The sequence below is a fragment of the Drosophila subpulchrella genome, chromosome 3L, assembly GCF_014743375.2.
Source record: "Drosophila subpulchrella strain 33 F10 #4 breed RU33 chromosome 3L, RU_Dsub_v1.1 Primary Assembly, whole genome shotgun sequence".
NCBI lineage: Eukaryota > Metazoa > Arthropoda > Insecta > Diptera > Drosophilidae > Drosophila > Drosophila subpulchrella.
This window is the reverse complement of record NC_050612.1, coordinates 11,327,101-11,341,684: the sequence shown is the minus strand read 5'-3', so window position 1 is coordinate 11,341,684 and position 14,584 is coordinate 11,327,101. Positions and strand designations below refer to the sequence as shown.

The 14,584-nt window shown below is 37.7% G+C and overlaps 3 protein-coding genes and 1 pseudogene across 4 annotated transcripts; 3 read left to right on the top strand and 1 right to left on the bottom strand.

Moving 5' to 3' along the window:
* Nucleotides 1-1,282: 1,282 nt before the first annotated feature.
* On the top strand, nt 1,283-3,345 carry LOC119555113. The gene is made up of 6 exons (XM_037866337.1): nt 1,283-1,450; nt 1,507-1,631; nt 1,684-1,818; nt 1,924-2,291; nt 2,349-2,494; nt 2,545-3,345. The coding sequence occupies exons 1-6, from the start codon at nt 1,344-1,346 to the stop codon at nt 3,155-3,157; spliced, it is 1,494 nt and encodes a 497-aa protein (XP_037722265.1). The 5' UTR covers nt 1,283-1,343; the 3' UTR covers nt 3,158-3,345.
* Nucleotides 3,346-3,661: 316 nt separating this feature from the next.
* Nucleotides 3,662-6,190, top strand: LOC119554840. The gene is made up of 6 exons (XM_037865915.1): nt 3,662-3,833; nt 3,886-3,974; nt 4,038-4,172; nt 4,241-4,596; nt 4,653-4,798; nt 4,846-6,190. Exons 1-6 carry the CDS (start codon nt 3,727-3,729, stop codon nt 5,456-5,458), a joined length of 1,446 nt encoding a protein of 481 aa, XP_037721843.1. The 5' UTR covers nt 3,662-3,726; the 3' UTR covers nt 5,459-6,190.
* On the bottom strand, nt 6,007-13,538 carry LOC119554839 (nose resistant to fluoxetine protein 6). 2 transcript variants are annotated; one of them, XM_037865913.1, is made up of 6 exons: nt 13,203-13,538; nt 10,354-10,954; nt 7,566-8,415; nt 6,966-7,331; nt 6,363-6,906; nt 6,007-6,150 (listed from the first exon to the last, which is right to left on the bottom strand). In XM_037865913.1, exons 2-6 carry the CDS (start codon nt 10,721-10,723, stop codon nt 6,019-6,021), a joined length of 2,262 nt encoding a protein of 753 aa, XP_037721841.1. In that variant the 5' UTR covers nt 10,724-10,954; nt 13,203-13,538; the 3' UTR covers nt 6,007-6,018. The 2 variants fall into 2 exon arrangements, with proteins under 2 accessions (XP_037721841.1, XP_037721842.1); XM_037865914.1 differs by having other exon boundaries at nt 13,309-13,538.
* Nucleotides 13,091-14,047, top strand: LOC119555279 (annotated as a pseudogene).
* The last annotated feature ends 537 nt before the right edge of the window (nt 14,048-14,584 follow it).

Here is a 14,584-nt window from a genome sequence, read left to right as displayed (position 1 = left end):
CTGTTTTACAATTCGCCTTAATAAAATAAGTAACTAAAATATTACGAATTCATTGAAACCATTAACACATGAAATCTGTTGATAATACAGAAAAAAATAGTACATAATAAGACTTCAAAGATTGCAGTTTTAAATTTAAAAAAGTAGTCGAGAAATAGACACAACAAGGTTTGACAAACTTAATATTAGTCTAAGTGTTCCCTTCCTGTATTGTTATTACACAGGTTGTTTTTAAACTGTCCGTCGTTAAAAAGCTTATTCATCTTAGGAACTCCATAACAATTTTAAACCAACTATTACTATCGATAAACGTGTAGCGATTCTCCATCCGCAAAGCGCAACATATAGCGAAATCAAAGAACCCATTGCAAAAATGAGCGAATTACATGAAGAACAAGACATTTTAATTCCCACGGTTAGCAGCAAATGTTTGCAGAACTCCTAAGCCATGAAGATATAACATGGCATCTGTAAGTACCAAAGTCTGCAATGCACAGCTCTATAATATTAATTTGGAGTCAACAGGTTGTCCGTAAACCAGGAAGATGTTTTGAGAAGTAAGAAGATATAGTTTAAGGAACATAGAACGTTTTCTGAGTACCCTGATAAAATGCGGTTTTTCTTAATACGAATTAGAACAAATGAATGTTAATCCACAGTAAAACTCACAGATGAACAGTTCCTGACATCCTCATTTTTTGTGTTGATTGTGGATAATGTCAGCGATCTAAAACTTGCCAAGCAAGTTAAATTTTGGTATCTTTATCCGGTCGACGTTGTCGTAGATGCTTTGGTAAATGTATGAATCATAAGGAAATCTAACTATCGTATATGCGTTGGTTAATGGTTAAATCATACGGAAATCTAACGGTCTTGAATAATTAAAAAAGTTTTTTGAAGATAATTCCGCCCAAAATAACAGCAGTCTGCATTGCTGCATGACTTATTTGAGCTCGCATGACTGAACCGTACAAGATACGACTTTGCATCCCGGGTTAATGGGTTAATCCGAATCGCGGGGTACTATAGTTGTATATATATATTTCTATACCAGAAAAGAATTCCACAATTATAATTATTAATATAAAATATTATTTAGAATGGGAATTCAAAGGGAATGCCTCTTTTGCTTTCGCTCTCAAACTTTTCACAGGAGCTTAGGAATGGAAAGCAAAATAATGATTAATCTGATTTATAAATACAAATTATTATAAACCGTTACAATAACTCACCAAACAAGTAATTTGTAATAGCTATCGATAAACCACACCCGTAGTAACTTCCATCTGCAATGCAAATAAAAAAATATGTACAAATTTTAGAACAAAGAAAAATTTTAAAAGATGAATTCATCAAGAAATAATAAAGTACTCTTAGTTCCCACGGTTAGGGAAGTGCAGCAAATTTTTGGCGAGCTCTTAAGCCATGGGGAAGATGTGACCTGGGATCTGTAAGTACATATTTTCCAACACGGCAGTGCCAAAAATTATAACACTGCGTCTTTAGATTATCCGCCAGTCAGGGAGAAATGCTAAAAAGCAAGATCGACGAGTTTAAAATGTTACAAAATAATTCCGATCCTATGCCATTTTACGTCAGTCCTCCCATTTTTAATTCGATTTGGAATCAACGTAAGAACATTATTGATCACTATCTGATAGAACTAAAATAGTTTTTCATTAGGAAAATACACAAATGGCCAGTCCCTTACGTCCTTATTTTTTGTGATGGTTGTGGATAATGTTACCGACCCAAAATTGGCTGAGCAAAGCAGATCCTGGTATCTTTATCCGGTCTTCCGTTGCCGGATATGTGTTGGTAAATGATTATGCTTTCAATATTTCATATGAAAATGAAAAATATCATTCATTGTCCTTAATCAAAATATAATAATATTTTTAATAATAATATATTTTTTAAAAGACAATCATGGAGAAAATTACAGCAGTCTGGACTGCTGCATGGCGTATGTGAGTCAGTATGACTGTTGTAAAGATTGGGATACGTTTTTGGAAGATACTCGCTTGCGGCCTGGGTTAATGGTGACCCCGTATCGTGGGGTTTACAAATTGATCGATGGCCAGGTAGAACTAAGAACTTATTCTATCTCTGGTAGATTCCGGCAGCCTATGAGATCTATGCAATTCGCCAAGGAGCACTGCCTAACACCCGAATCTTTAGGGGAAGCCTCAAAACGCTCTATTATACATCTTGATTCGAAAAAAAGACCTGCAATTTACACTTTTAAAAGAGCAGAGAGGATGTGCGACAAGATACTCCATCAACTGTTGGTATGCAATGTTAAACAACTTAATTTTATTATTTAATCAAGTGTTTTGACTAAATAGGTTCCTCGGGATGAACAAAATATGACGGATGTTACTACACTCTCGGATTCCTTAATTTTATTTACACATAACACTAATAACCTACGACTGGCATCGTCAATGATTAAAGATCAGAATAGCCGAAGTGTTTTACAAAATCAAATTAAGTATGTTTCAACATGTTATTTTCTGACTCCTAAATTATAACCATTTTCAGAAGCGATTTTGACAAGATCTCTGAGGAAACAAAGAGCTTTAGGGGAATAGTGGATCTTGTACGGAGTGCTAATGAAATCCCAACAGTAAAAGAGCTGGACGAGGTTTTTAAGCCCATTTTGAAAGGACCTAAGAAACGAAAATTGGCAGAAATGCCAAATGAAGTTACCGTAGATCCTACGGAATCTCTACAATTAAACACAGTTCAAGTAAAAGGAGAATTATTCAATCTGGACGATTATGGCACAGTCCTTAAAAAGCACATCGTATGCTCGGAAAGCTTTACAAATCTTATTAACAAAATAGCTGAAAACTTAGAACCCGAAATGTTTAAGCTAATCCTGCACTTCACGCAAACTTTTATGGAAACCACGAGAGAGGAGTTGTGGAAGGAGCGAAAACACCACATAGCCACGGAAACGGTTCTCTATCAGATCCTTTTGCATATCATTAAAAATCATACAAACATGGACTGTACTAAAGTTAAAGAACAATCTTCGGACATTTTAAGCCGTATGCGATATTATTTTGCTTCAACCAGTCCAAATTCTCCGCCTGAACTTCTAACCAAGTGCACAAAATGTATAGGTTACTATCGGGTCGTTCCTTTATAATGTTTTCGAATTTCATATCCCAAAGTTTTTATTAGTCTCCAACATTATTTTCTTAAATTGTATATTTATATGTATTTTGTTATTGTCAAGCCAAAGCGTTTCTTTGGTTATTATGGATAATAATATAAAAAGAGTTATCTTTGATATCCAATTAAAAGAAATAAAGATGAAATTCTTATAAATATAAATATTTGTTAATAAAGTGTCATAATACAAAATAAAACCAAATTCACACAAATTATTCAAGATCGGGGTTGGAAAACCCTATGGCTTACTCCTCAGAACTAAAAAAAAGAGAACAAAACACACATAATCGATATTTAACCGATATTTGGGGTGACCATAAACGTAGTATACTGTTATTAAGCAGATCATTCTGATTAGAAAAATTCTAATGGTGGTTTATTCGAAATCATTAAATAATTTTAAAAAACAGCGTTAGTGTTTAGTACTTTGCTTAAATATTCAAGAGTCCTTAACCACTTTGGCTATCGATAAACGCATTGTGTTGCATCTGCCATCTGCAACGTGCAACTAGTGAAAATAACAGAGCGAAAAAGTTTGCAAAAATGAGTGTATCAAAAGATAAAGATACAACTTTAGTTCCCACGGTCAGAGAAGTACAGCAAAAGTTTGCAGAGATCCTAAGTCATGGAGAGGATATAACCTGGGATCTGTAAGTAGTTAAGAAGGTCGTAATATAACAAATTCTAAAACAAGGTGGACAGGCTTACGCTTAACCAGGCAGAGGTTCTAAAAAGGAAGTTGTCCCTGTTCAAAGCCAATACTAACATGTTCTATTGGATTTGGAATCAAAGTAAGATAATCTTCATCTTTTATCTTATCATTTTTAAGTAAAGTGATGAATTTTCTATAACAGGAAAATACACAAATGGACAGACTTTAACGTCCCTCTTTTTTGTGATGATAGTGGACAATGTGAGCAATCCACAGCTGGCCGAGGAAAGCAGATCCTGGCATCTGTATCCTGTTTTCCGATGTCGACGCTGTGTGGGTGAATATATGTACAAGGGTTTTGAAATCACTTATCACTAAGAAGCAAATTAACACTGTATTTACAAGACAAAACTGGCCAAGCCAGTGGCATCGACTGTTGCATGGCGTATGTGACTCAGAACTCATGTTGTGGAAACTGGAAAGAGTTTCTGTTGCTGCCAGATTTTCGTCAAGGTTTAATGGTTACCCCATATCGTGGAGTGTATAAACTGATTGATGGCCAGGTTGAGCTAAAAACCTATTCCATCACAGACCGACCTTGCTCAGGACTTTTAACAAAAGTCAAGGAATTCTCTATAACGCCTGAGTCCTTGGCATTAGCTTCCAAAACGCTTATTACTCGTAAAAAACCAGAAAATGTGTTTGATTTTCCATTGGTTTATGAATTTTGTACATGTGAACGGATGCTCAGTTTGCTCTTGGTGGGTATTTTCCGTAAACATTCTCTACATTTCTTTAATTAATTTCAATTTAATAGAATCCTGATAACGTGCAGCCATCTTGTGACATAATTGATCTTTCCGAATCTTTAGTTCTATTTACGGATACTTTAAATAATTTTCGTCTGGCATCAAGAATGATCAAAGAAGTAAATAGTGCAAGCATCTTGATTAATCAGCAAAGGTAAAAAAAATATTATACTAAACAATATTTAAGTATTCCTTTTATAGAAGCGTTTTTGAAAAGATATCCGAGGAAGCTGCTCGAATTGAGGGCAAAGTGGATCTTATACGTAGTGCTAACGGAGTTCCCGAAAAAGTTGAGCTCGACAAGCTTTTTCAACCAATTCAGAAAAAGAGAAAACTAAGAAAATTACCCGAAACACCCATGAATATCATTGATGTACCTGATTCTCCAGAAATCACCACAATTAAAGTGAAAGGAGAAGATATAAACCTGAAAGTCTATGGCATGCTTCTTAGAGAACACATCGTTAGCTTGGAGACCTTTGAAATTCTGATTACCAGCATGTCTGAGCATTTGGAACCCGAAACGTTCAAACTAATTTTACAACTCACGCAAACTTTTGTGGAAAACACCAGGGAAGAAATGTGCCAACTGCTGAAATATTATTTTTCCACGGAATCCTTTCTGTATCAGATAATTTTGAGTATAAGAAGATATTATCCAAGATGGGACTTCGATGAAATTGAAGAGCAATCATCAGAAATTTTAAGGCGTTTGCGGTATTTCTTTGCCTCTTCTGACCCGAATTCTCATATTGAATTTCTGAAGAAGTGCGACAAATGTGTCGGTTACTATGACTTATTTAATAATAATTAAATATAATAATATAGCATTGTTTAGTACATAAGAGTGAACGCGTTTTTTTCAAAATCATTCGGATTTTTTAGTGGTACAAAATTGTATGGCAAGCATTCCTTAATATAAGTAATGCTGAAAAATTGTATAATTATTCAAACATTTATTTTAAACATATATTCAATTAAGAATCGTTACCTCAATGCAGATATGAAGAGGGTACACATTGAAAAATCTAAATGTTTATTCTGTTATACCTTTATCGAAATAAATATAAACGTTGAAATAAATAATTCCCATACGTAAGTGTGTCGAAAATTGTATATTCTAAGCTGGGGCGTGATAATGTGTTTAACTACATACAATACGTATATCAGAGTTATTTTAGAGCTAGGGATTAGCTTATTAAGAATGGTTTCCACCGATTTACACGATATTTATATAAGTATATGTAACATTGACTAAGATAAGACTAAGCCTAGTGATTCGGTTAAGATGAGTAGTTGTACATGAAAGCGATCACAATTGTCAGATGGAGGCGTGTGCGGTGACCTTACCGATCTAATTAAGGGCTAGCATCTTTAGGCGATTTTCGGCTTGCTCTGCCGACGATTAAGCAAACTGGAAAGATTGCTGAAGGGCAGCTCGAAGGACAGGGAAAAGAGGATGGAGGCCAGGTAGACGATGACAGCGAAGCCGCAGGTGACCACGCACTATAGTTGAACAGAAAATTAATAAAAATTGATTCAAAAATTTAATGATTACAAAATGATTTATAATAATAAGGAGTGTCTAAAAGTATGCAACGATATATCTTAGTACAAAGCCCAAAGAATAAATTCAGGACAGTGTTATATTTTTGTAGCATACTTTTAGGCTCATATTATAACGATTTAAGATCTCTGGAGATATTCTTAATACTCACCAACATGAAGGGATCTGCATGCGTACTGGCGTTGGTTAAACTGTAGAACAATGCGATGACCAGCGGGTTGAGAAGGTATATAGCATAGGAAAGTCGACTGACATGTTGGAAGCCCTTGGCCTCCAGCAGACGTGACCACCACACCCCCCGACCACCGCAACTGCGCGCTATCATCCAGCATACACTCAGCGAAAAGAACAGGCGACCCATCACAAAAAGCGTGATGGCCATCAGAGGACCCAGATCCCTCTTCACAGTCGAGTAAATGCAGGCGAAGAACACAAACAGGGCCAGGTGCCAGCATAAACGTTCCTTGGGCTCACTGATCTCCAACTGGATGCGATTCTCCTGCAGTAACCAGGCCGTTGCAGCTCCCAGGATATAAGGAAGGACCCTCACAAAGGGGGAAGTGTAGATCTCTGTTCCGGTGGCAAAGGCTGCATCGAAGGACAGCTGAAACTTGATGCTCAAGCCGATGCTATAAGACCAGGCAATGGTGGCCACAAAAGAAGAGACCACCAGGGCTTTGACTGCCTTAGGATATCTGTGTGAATAAAATATTTTAAATATTTTAATTTCTTTATAAAGGTCTTAAACACTTACCTCACATAGAGGAACAGCAGGGCGTTGGCCAAGATAAAGAACTGCATTTCGCAGGCCAAGGACCAACTCCAATTGGCGCACATATCCCTATGGTCGAAAAGGTTCTGAATAAAGAGCAAATTTCGCCACCAGTGACGGGAGCACATCTCATCGAATCTCTCATTGATGTGATAGACCGAGACATCTCCAATATAGGCATACACCAAATCCACGGTGGCCATGACAACCAAGTAAAGTGGTCCAAGACGCAGATACCGATGGAAGAGCAGCTTGCCAAAGAGCTTACAATTTTCACTGAGGCTATTCCGACGAACGGCCTCCAACTGCTGAGAGTTCCGCAGAAAATTGAACGTTTGCAGGAAGCCACTGAAAAAAATAAATAACAAATAAAATAAGACATATTGAAGATATAAATAAAGTAACTAAAAGCAAAATATAGATAAATCTAGTTCAAAAACTGTCTTCAGAGGCCTATATTATATATTATAACTATAAACCTTTAACATGGGTTAGTTCTATATTAACCTACATTTTTTTAGTTTTTGGTAAAAAGGAGAATATACAAAAAAAACTAAACTTTTTATCTCCAAGTATACTCACCTGATGGTAAAGAAGACGTCTACGAGCAGAGGAGCTGAAGAAACGTATTGGAAAAAGGCCTGTTCTGCATACGAAATCAGCACCGTCTTATTGTGAACTGTGAAGTACATAAACCATACCACGTGGAACACCATGATCCAGATGGCGCAAACAGATCGCAGTCCGTTCATCAGAGGAATATCGTTCGGAGAATTCTCCCGCACCTCAAAGATTTTTGCCCAATTCGTGGGGACATCCCAGCAGGGTATATACTTCTGTAACTTCTCTATTTGCAATAGAGAGTTGAGTCCTCTCCAGATTTCCGATTCCGCAGGAGCTAAACCAGGATCGTGTTCCTCGGATGAAGGTGCCAACTTTTTGGTGGCCGTCAGTTGTTGAGCGCAAAGCATCAGAGCTCCGGTGACCAAGACACAGGCCACCAAAAGTCGGAAGCTGGCCCGCTCGAAGAATTCTTCCCTCAGCTGCAGGTCCTTCATATAAACCACTTCCGGTCGGATGTCGAAGATATCGTTTTCAGTGAACATCCCCCCAGCTACGTAGTCCTGGGCTAGACTTTTAACCTCCTCTGAATTGCAGGCACTTGGGAGGCACAAGCCAATGTGGATAATCTGCTCGGACATTAGTTTTATCTCAACCTGCCAGGGAGAACTATGTCGCAGATATAAAACCCGATAGTCCATGTCGAAGGGCGCCTGCTGGGTGATAATTCCATAGTGCATAACTCGATCGAAGTTTTTTGACAGGGTTATGCCCACGGGTCTTTGGACTCCACGACAAGCTTCCCGACTTCCTAGCCAATAGTTCTGACCATATACAAAGCCTGAGGGTTTCGTTCCCGATGCATCCAGAACTGGGAAAAATTTAATGAAATTTCAATGGTGGAGAAAACGTATGTTTCTAAGTACTTGTTCATACTAAACAATTTTGTGTTCAAGGGTTCTATCTACAAAATGAATACGTTTCTAATTGTTGTTTGTCCCTGACTGACTGCTAAACCGTTATTGGTTTATCAACTACATTGTGTTGATGAATCATGAAAGTTCTTGGGACTTACTTAATCTAAGGTTCAAAAATAAAAACTTGTTAGTTAATTGTTGTTATGAGAGTACTCCAGAGTACATACTACAAAAAATATTTCCACACTTTATTCTACAGTAAGTTTTTAATGAATCTTTGGCCTATCTTAATAGGTTATTTGTGGTGTGTACTCTACAGTTCACTTGTAGTTATGAACTTCCTAAGGTGCGAATTTCAATAGAAAACTGTTGATTTTGTGAAACATTTACTTATCACTCCGAGTAATTTAAAAATATTTAGCGTTCTTTTTAAGTAAAAACAAGAAAGAACGCTATGGTCGAGTACCTCGACTATCAGATACCCGTTACTCACCTAAAGGGACTAAAGGGAAATGGAGATATGCAAGCAGCAAAGCGAGATTTAAATGCGCCACCTACCGGCGGAAGACAGATTTAAGCATTGTGGGCGTTAGGGTAGGCGTGGCAAATTTTTTTTTGGATCAATCGATAGGCATTGACGAGACCAATACATTTCAGTTAAAATTTTTAATCTAGCATAAAAATTGTGGGCGCCACAGGCTTGGGCGGTTTGTGGGCGTTAGAGTGGGCGTGGCATATTCGCATAACAAACTTGCGCTGCGTACAAGGCTACGGAATCTAAATCTGAAATCCCAATACTCTATCTTTGATAGTTTCCGAGATATCCGCGTTCATACTTACGATTTTTTGACGTTTGTGGGCGGTTTGTGGGCGTTAAAGTGGGCGTGGCAAACTTTTTTTTAAGTCAATCGATAGGTATTGATGAGAGCAATTCATTTCAGTTTAAATTTTTACTCTAGCATCAAAACTGTAGGAGCCACAGTTTTGGGCGGTTTGTGGGCGTTAGAGTGGGCGTGGCACTCTACTGAAACAAACTTGCGCTGCGTAAGAAGCTCAGGAATCTGCTCGCCAAATCTCAATAGCCTAGCTCTCATAGTTTCCAAGATCTCAGCGTTCATCCGGACAGACGGACAGACGGACAGACGGACAGACGGACAGACGGACAGACGGACAGACGGACAGACGGACATGGCTAGATCGACTCGGCTAGTGATCCTGATCAAGAATATATATACTTTATGGGGTCGGAAACGCTTCCTTCTGCCTGTTACATACTTTCCGACGAATCTAGTATACCCTTTTACTCTACGAGTAACGGGTATAATTATCGAAATAAAGATCAAACAAAAACAAGCGGTGTTTACGTTGTAAAGGTTTAGGGAGTTAAACAAATATCCCACATATAGTTTATAAGAAAGTAAATATGTAGATCAATGGTGAAATAGGTGAATGTTATAAAATAATAAATAATATTTTTGCCCCATTCAGAATTGACACTTCAAATAAAATATTTTAAGCAAGGATTATTATGTTTTCATTTTATTAATAATATTATTTAATAATAATATTTTATTACATCAGATCAAAACTATTCAAATATGAAAAATTCCCCAATTATGGCATCATATTTCTAAATTTCTTGGTAAGGTTTTTATTCTACAGATTTAAAAATTAAATATGTCAGTATTTTTACCTAAAGGCATTGTAAACAAATCTTTTAATTTTGAAAAAGCCTTAGCCAAACTTTGCTTTAACCTAATTGCACATCCCTGAAGGCTTTCAATCTATAGTTTTCAAAGCAGACAAGCAGTAATTGTATCTATACTTTCGGGTCTCCTTGGGGTCTTTTAAAATTAATAATATATTTTTTTCGGATTATTTTATCGACTCACCCTTCATGGCCCATGGCTGTTTGCCGAGTATGCCGCGCTGCATTTGTCGCAGCTGCGCGTGGCACTTTTGGCTGACGCTGCTCTCGTTGGCCACTTTGGTGAGTCCGAAAATGACGGAGGTGCGAGTCAAATGGGTTTCGTGGGGCGAGTGGCTCAAAGTATCCGAAGTGGTTTCCAAAATCTCCAATTCCTCGGTCACCGATTGCGATTCATTGAGCGATTGACTTTGATATCGCTGCCAGGTTCGTGAGGTGGTGGTGGTGGGGGCTGTCTGATTGCCGGCGCCCTTGGCCAAAACCGAACCCAACCAAAGGCCGAGCAGCATCAGCAGTACCCAAAGATACGGTCGAGAGGTGCGCCTGATCTCCATGCTGCGGCGGTACTTAGTCACCTTGGCTTATATCTATATAACTATTTATTCGTTGTTAGTACGGGTGCGTGTATATTGTGCGAGATATTTGGACCGCGCTTGTTTGGCTATCTCAAATGGCTTGTTTGATTGCTGTTTGTTCGCTGCCGCCGTTTGCCGAAGGTCACCGCACTGCGATCGACTGCGATTCACCTGGCCACGCCTCTCCTCGTCCCTCCCGGATCCAGATACCTGTGGTATATGGATATTGGTTAATATTGGCTTGCCAATTGATGGGGAGAAACTTTCGTCGGCCATCGGCGGCCAATAGGCACGTCTCTCAAAACGCATTGTATTAATTTCCCACTGACACACATTGCACACGCTAAAAACCCGCTGTGCTATACTCTTTGGTTTTTTTGCCGATTGCATTAGAATATTACGCATACGCGGTGTATAATGGTTGCCGGTTAAATAATCTTCGTTTGCCGAGGAAACCCAGAAAATGGGAGCGCGTTTTGAGCAATAATTAACATATAACGTCTTTATTTCATTATGAATGAATTGCAGCTTTGGTTTGGCTATTAGTAAGTCCGAAAAAAAGATTTTGCAATGCGCTGAGGCAAAATATAGCACCAAATTGGGTCAGCACTTAACTATATATTTTATCTATCTTTTATGACATGTGATTTCTTAGTAATTTTAAATACGTCAACAGATTATCGGCAATATTTTTAGGTAATGAGTTATTTTTGCGGTGTAACAAAAGTAAACAAACTAGGGTAAACCCGCAACACACGCACTGTAAGCTTTCTTGCTCATCCTCGAATTCGTTAGAATATTACGCATACGCCTTGTAAACCCAATTACCGGTTAAACAATCGACGAAGGAGGCCAAGAAACTTATGTAATAATTAACATTTAACACAGGCGTTAATAATTTTGCGTTTTATTTTGATTGTATTGGATCCCAGGCCACAAACAAACGGCACGGGGAGTAAAAGTTTTTGAAACGCAGCAAAAAAGATAAACAAAAATCGAGACGAGACGGACTCAACCCAATTCCGCTGGGAGTGCGACTCAAATGGAGACTAAGGTTCAATTGATTGCCTTCGTTGCCCGGCGACGAATTTGAGTTTTTGGCCGAGTATCGGGTTGAGTTTCGATTTGAGTTGTTATTTCTTTCGGAGTGAGGTCTGCGCAGGTGCAAAGGCAGCGCAGCCGGCAGCGGTACTTCGATTGATTTTGGACCCAAACTCAAATTGGACGCCACTGCTGACCACACACAATCGACAAACTGTTGTTGCTGGCCTTTCGTTTTCGCTTTGACACACTCACACACAATCGCAGCTCACTCATACGTAATAATTCACGGGTTATTGTTTATTATGACTAAAGGTGCGCGTAATCAAAATTGACAGACGAATGCGGTTAAAGAATTATGCGGCACACTCAATTTGCGGGCAAATAAACAAATTGAGTAGTTATGAAGGAAATGGATTAAGACGAAAAAGATGTCTTATTACAACTAGGAAGCCAAGAAGCTCAAAATCAAAAAAGTTTATTTCACTCAAAAGAAATGTCTTTTTACACTAATGCAGAGGAAAAATAACATTAAACATTTAACATTGCAATTCCTATTTAAAATCTACTTGGCTCTCTTTAAAAATTGAATAATATGGATATATAAACATCTCTTTTTAAAGACAGGTAGTTAAATAACCATCAATATGAAAATCAAATTGGAAATATTATGCATGCTTTCGATTGAAATCAAACACCAATTTCATAATCAACTAAGAAAATCTTTTAAAAAAGGTTCGTGTTAAAATACACTGATAAGTATTTTTGTTTTAAAAAAATATATATGATACATTTTTATGTATATTTATTTGTTGATTTATTTTGATTTTAATTATACTTAAGAAGTTAAAACAATAAAAGAATAAAACATGTAGTGTTTTTTATAGAATATTCAAATATATTCTTTATGATTACCATCTTTTATAAAAACTTATTTGGGCTAACAACATTATTTTTTTGTCTGTTACAACGTTTTTATATTTACAATCAAAGCTAATCAAGAACGTTGGAATCTCATTATGGACACTACTTTTTCTCGCTGTGCATGGTTAACGCTTTTTGCTCGTTTTCTCGCTTTCCTAAGCGATCTTTTTGTTGGTTTTGCATAATTTAGACGCCGCTTCTTTTGTGGCAAGCGCAACGCGCGACGCCCATCGGATATATGTGCATATATATATATTTATGGACTTTGCCTATTGGAGGGTTTCGAAATATGTTTGATCTGCATTTACATAACACTCCTGAACCGAACTCGCGGAATTGGTGTATAGAGTATAGTATAGAGAGAGTGGGGGATCCGCACTAATGGCCAGCTTATTGGACACTGTTTGTGGGGGACCGTGTGTTGATCAGAACCCAATTAACAAGTCTTATTTGCACAGAGCACAGAACCCGTTGGAACCGCCACTCAACTTACTTTGATTTATGTTATTTGGCTGATTTTCGAAACCCGTTGAGCGCTTTTATTTTCACTTTTTCCTACATTCCGGCGACAGTTAAGATTACTTTTATTGAGACATTACCGAGATGAGATCCGCGTGTCTCCGATTTTGCTGGATTGGAGTATTTCGGAGACTTAAAACTCCTCGACTTGGACCGACTTTCGTTTTCGTTTCCTTCGCTGGCTGATAAAACGCACTGCACAACAGATTATCTGGCCATATACTATATGTGTGTATATTGCCCACTCTTTCTTCTTGGCCTCTTGCCTCTCTGTCTTGTTTTTTTTTTTTAGTTGACTTGGCTTACTCTGGCCCTGCAACTTGTTTGGGTTTTTTCTGCCTTTTGTCAGCTTCTGTTGACGTTAACCGAATTTCGTTTTCATTTTTGCTTAAATATTTTGATGAGGGCCACGACGCGTGCAACGTTTTGGTAACAACTGTGCGCCGCTGCATTTTGGCTCAAAGTTTTATAAACTTGGTCGCTGGTCAAAACTGAGTGGACTGCGCAGTCGCGGCGCAGCAGCCGAGAGATAAATCAACAATTGGAATTTCAGTCTCAAGATCAACAAAAGACGACCGACTCCCGACGACCGACTCCCTTACGCGCCCGAGTCCGAGTTTTTAGTTTTCAGTCCGGATTGTCAGTGGTCAGTAGTCGTATTTTTTGCCCCGCTTCGGCTTTTCGCTCGTCAATTGCACGCACATTAAAATCTCTCTCTCTCTTTTTATGCCTCTTTCCCCGTCTCTTTCTCGGACGGTCCAGACCCTTCAATCAATCATTCGCCCAAAGAGCTTCAATCCTACAACACGCTTTGAGTGACTTTAAAAAAATACTTCATGGACCATTCATTTTATTGTAATTTTCCACAGTTTTATTGTCAATAAAAAAAATGTTAAAATCTTTCATAATTAACATGAATTTTTTATGTATGTGAAATATTAACTCATCTGTTTATCTCACAAAAATTATATACTAGTTAAAATGTATCTGATAAATATACACTTCTCACAATTATAAACGCATAACCATTTCTGCAAGTGCAAAAATAAATGCTTTAATTAATTATATAAATACAGGATCTGTAGGTTAACCGGCATTTTTAAAAATACATTTTAATTGCATTTATTTACTTCTTTTGAACTCTAAGGCCAACAGGTTCCTGCAGATGAACCGAAAAATGTAAAAGGGATTGTTTTTGGTAATGATTAAAATCAAAAACAAGTTGTAAGGAAATGTATGAAGAAGTGTAACCAATTACTGAGATGCTGTATAAATATACATGTTATTTAAAGTAATTTATTCAGAGCCTAACTCGATATATTGACTGTCTAGAATGACACAGAAATGGAGCCACTG

Excerpts from the sequence above, each read along its gene's own strand:
- LOC119555113 (XM_037866337.1), top strand. The coding sequence starts at position 1,344 with ATGAATTCATCAAGAAATAATAAAGTACTCTTAGTTCCCACGGTTAGG. Across the intron at positions 2,292-2,348 it reads AGATACTCCATCAACTGTTG|GTTCCTCGGGATGAACAAAA; the intron begins GTATGCAATGTT and ends TTGACTAAATAG. Across the intron at positions 2,495-2,544 it reads GTTTTACAAAATCAAATTAA|AAGCGATTTTGACAAGATCT; the intron begins GTATGTTTCAAC and ends AACCATTTTCAG.
- LOC119554840 (XM_037865915.1), top strand. The coding sequence starts at position 3,727 with ATGAGTGTATCAAAAGATAAAGATACAACTTTAGTTCCCACGGTCAGA. Across the intron at positions 3,834-3,885 it reads GAGGATATAACCTGGGATCT|GCTTACGCTTAACCAGGCAG; the intron begins GTAAGTAGTTAA and ends CAAGGTGGACAG. Across the intron at positions 4,597-4,652 it reads GGATGCTCAGTTTGCTCTTG|AATCCTGATAACGTGCAGCC; the intron begins GTGGGTATTTTC and ends TCAATTTAATAG.
- LOC119554839 (XM_037865913.1), bottom strand. The coding sequence starts at position 10,723 with ATGGAGATCAGGCGCACCTCTCGACCGTATCTTTGGGTACTGCTGATG. Across the intron at positions 6,907-6,965 it reads CTGCTGTTCCTCTATGTGAG|ATATCCTAAGGCAGTCAAAG; the intron begins GTAAGTGTTTAA and ends TTATTCACACAG. Across the intron at positions 6,151-6,362 it reads ATGCAGATCCCTTCATGTTG|TGCGTGGTCACCTGCGGCTT; the intron begins GTGAGTATTAAG and ends GTTCAACTATAG.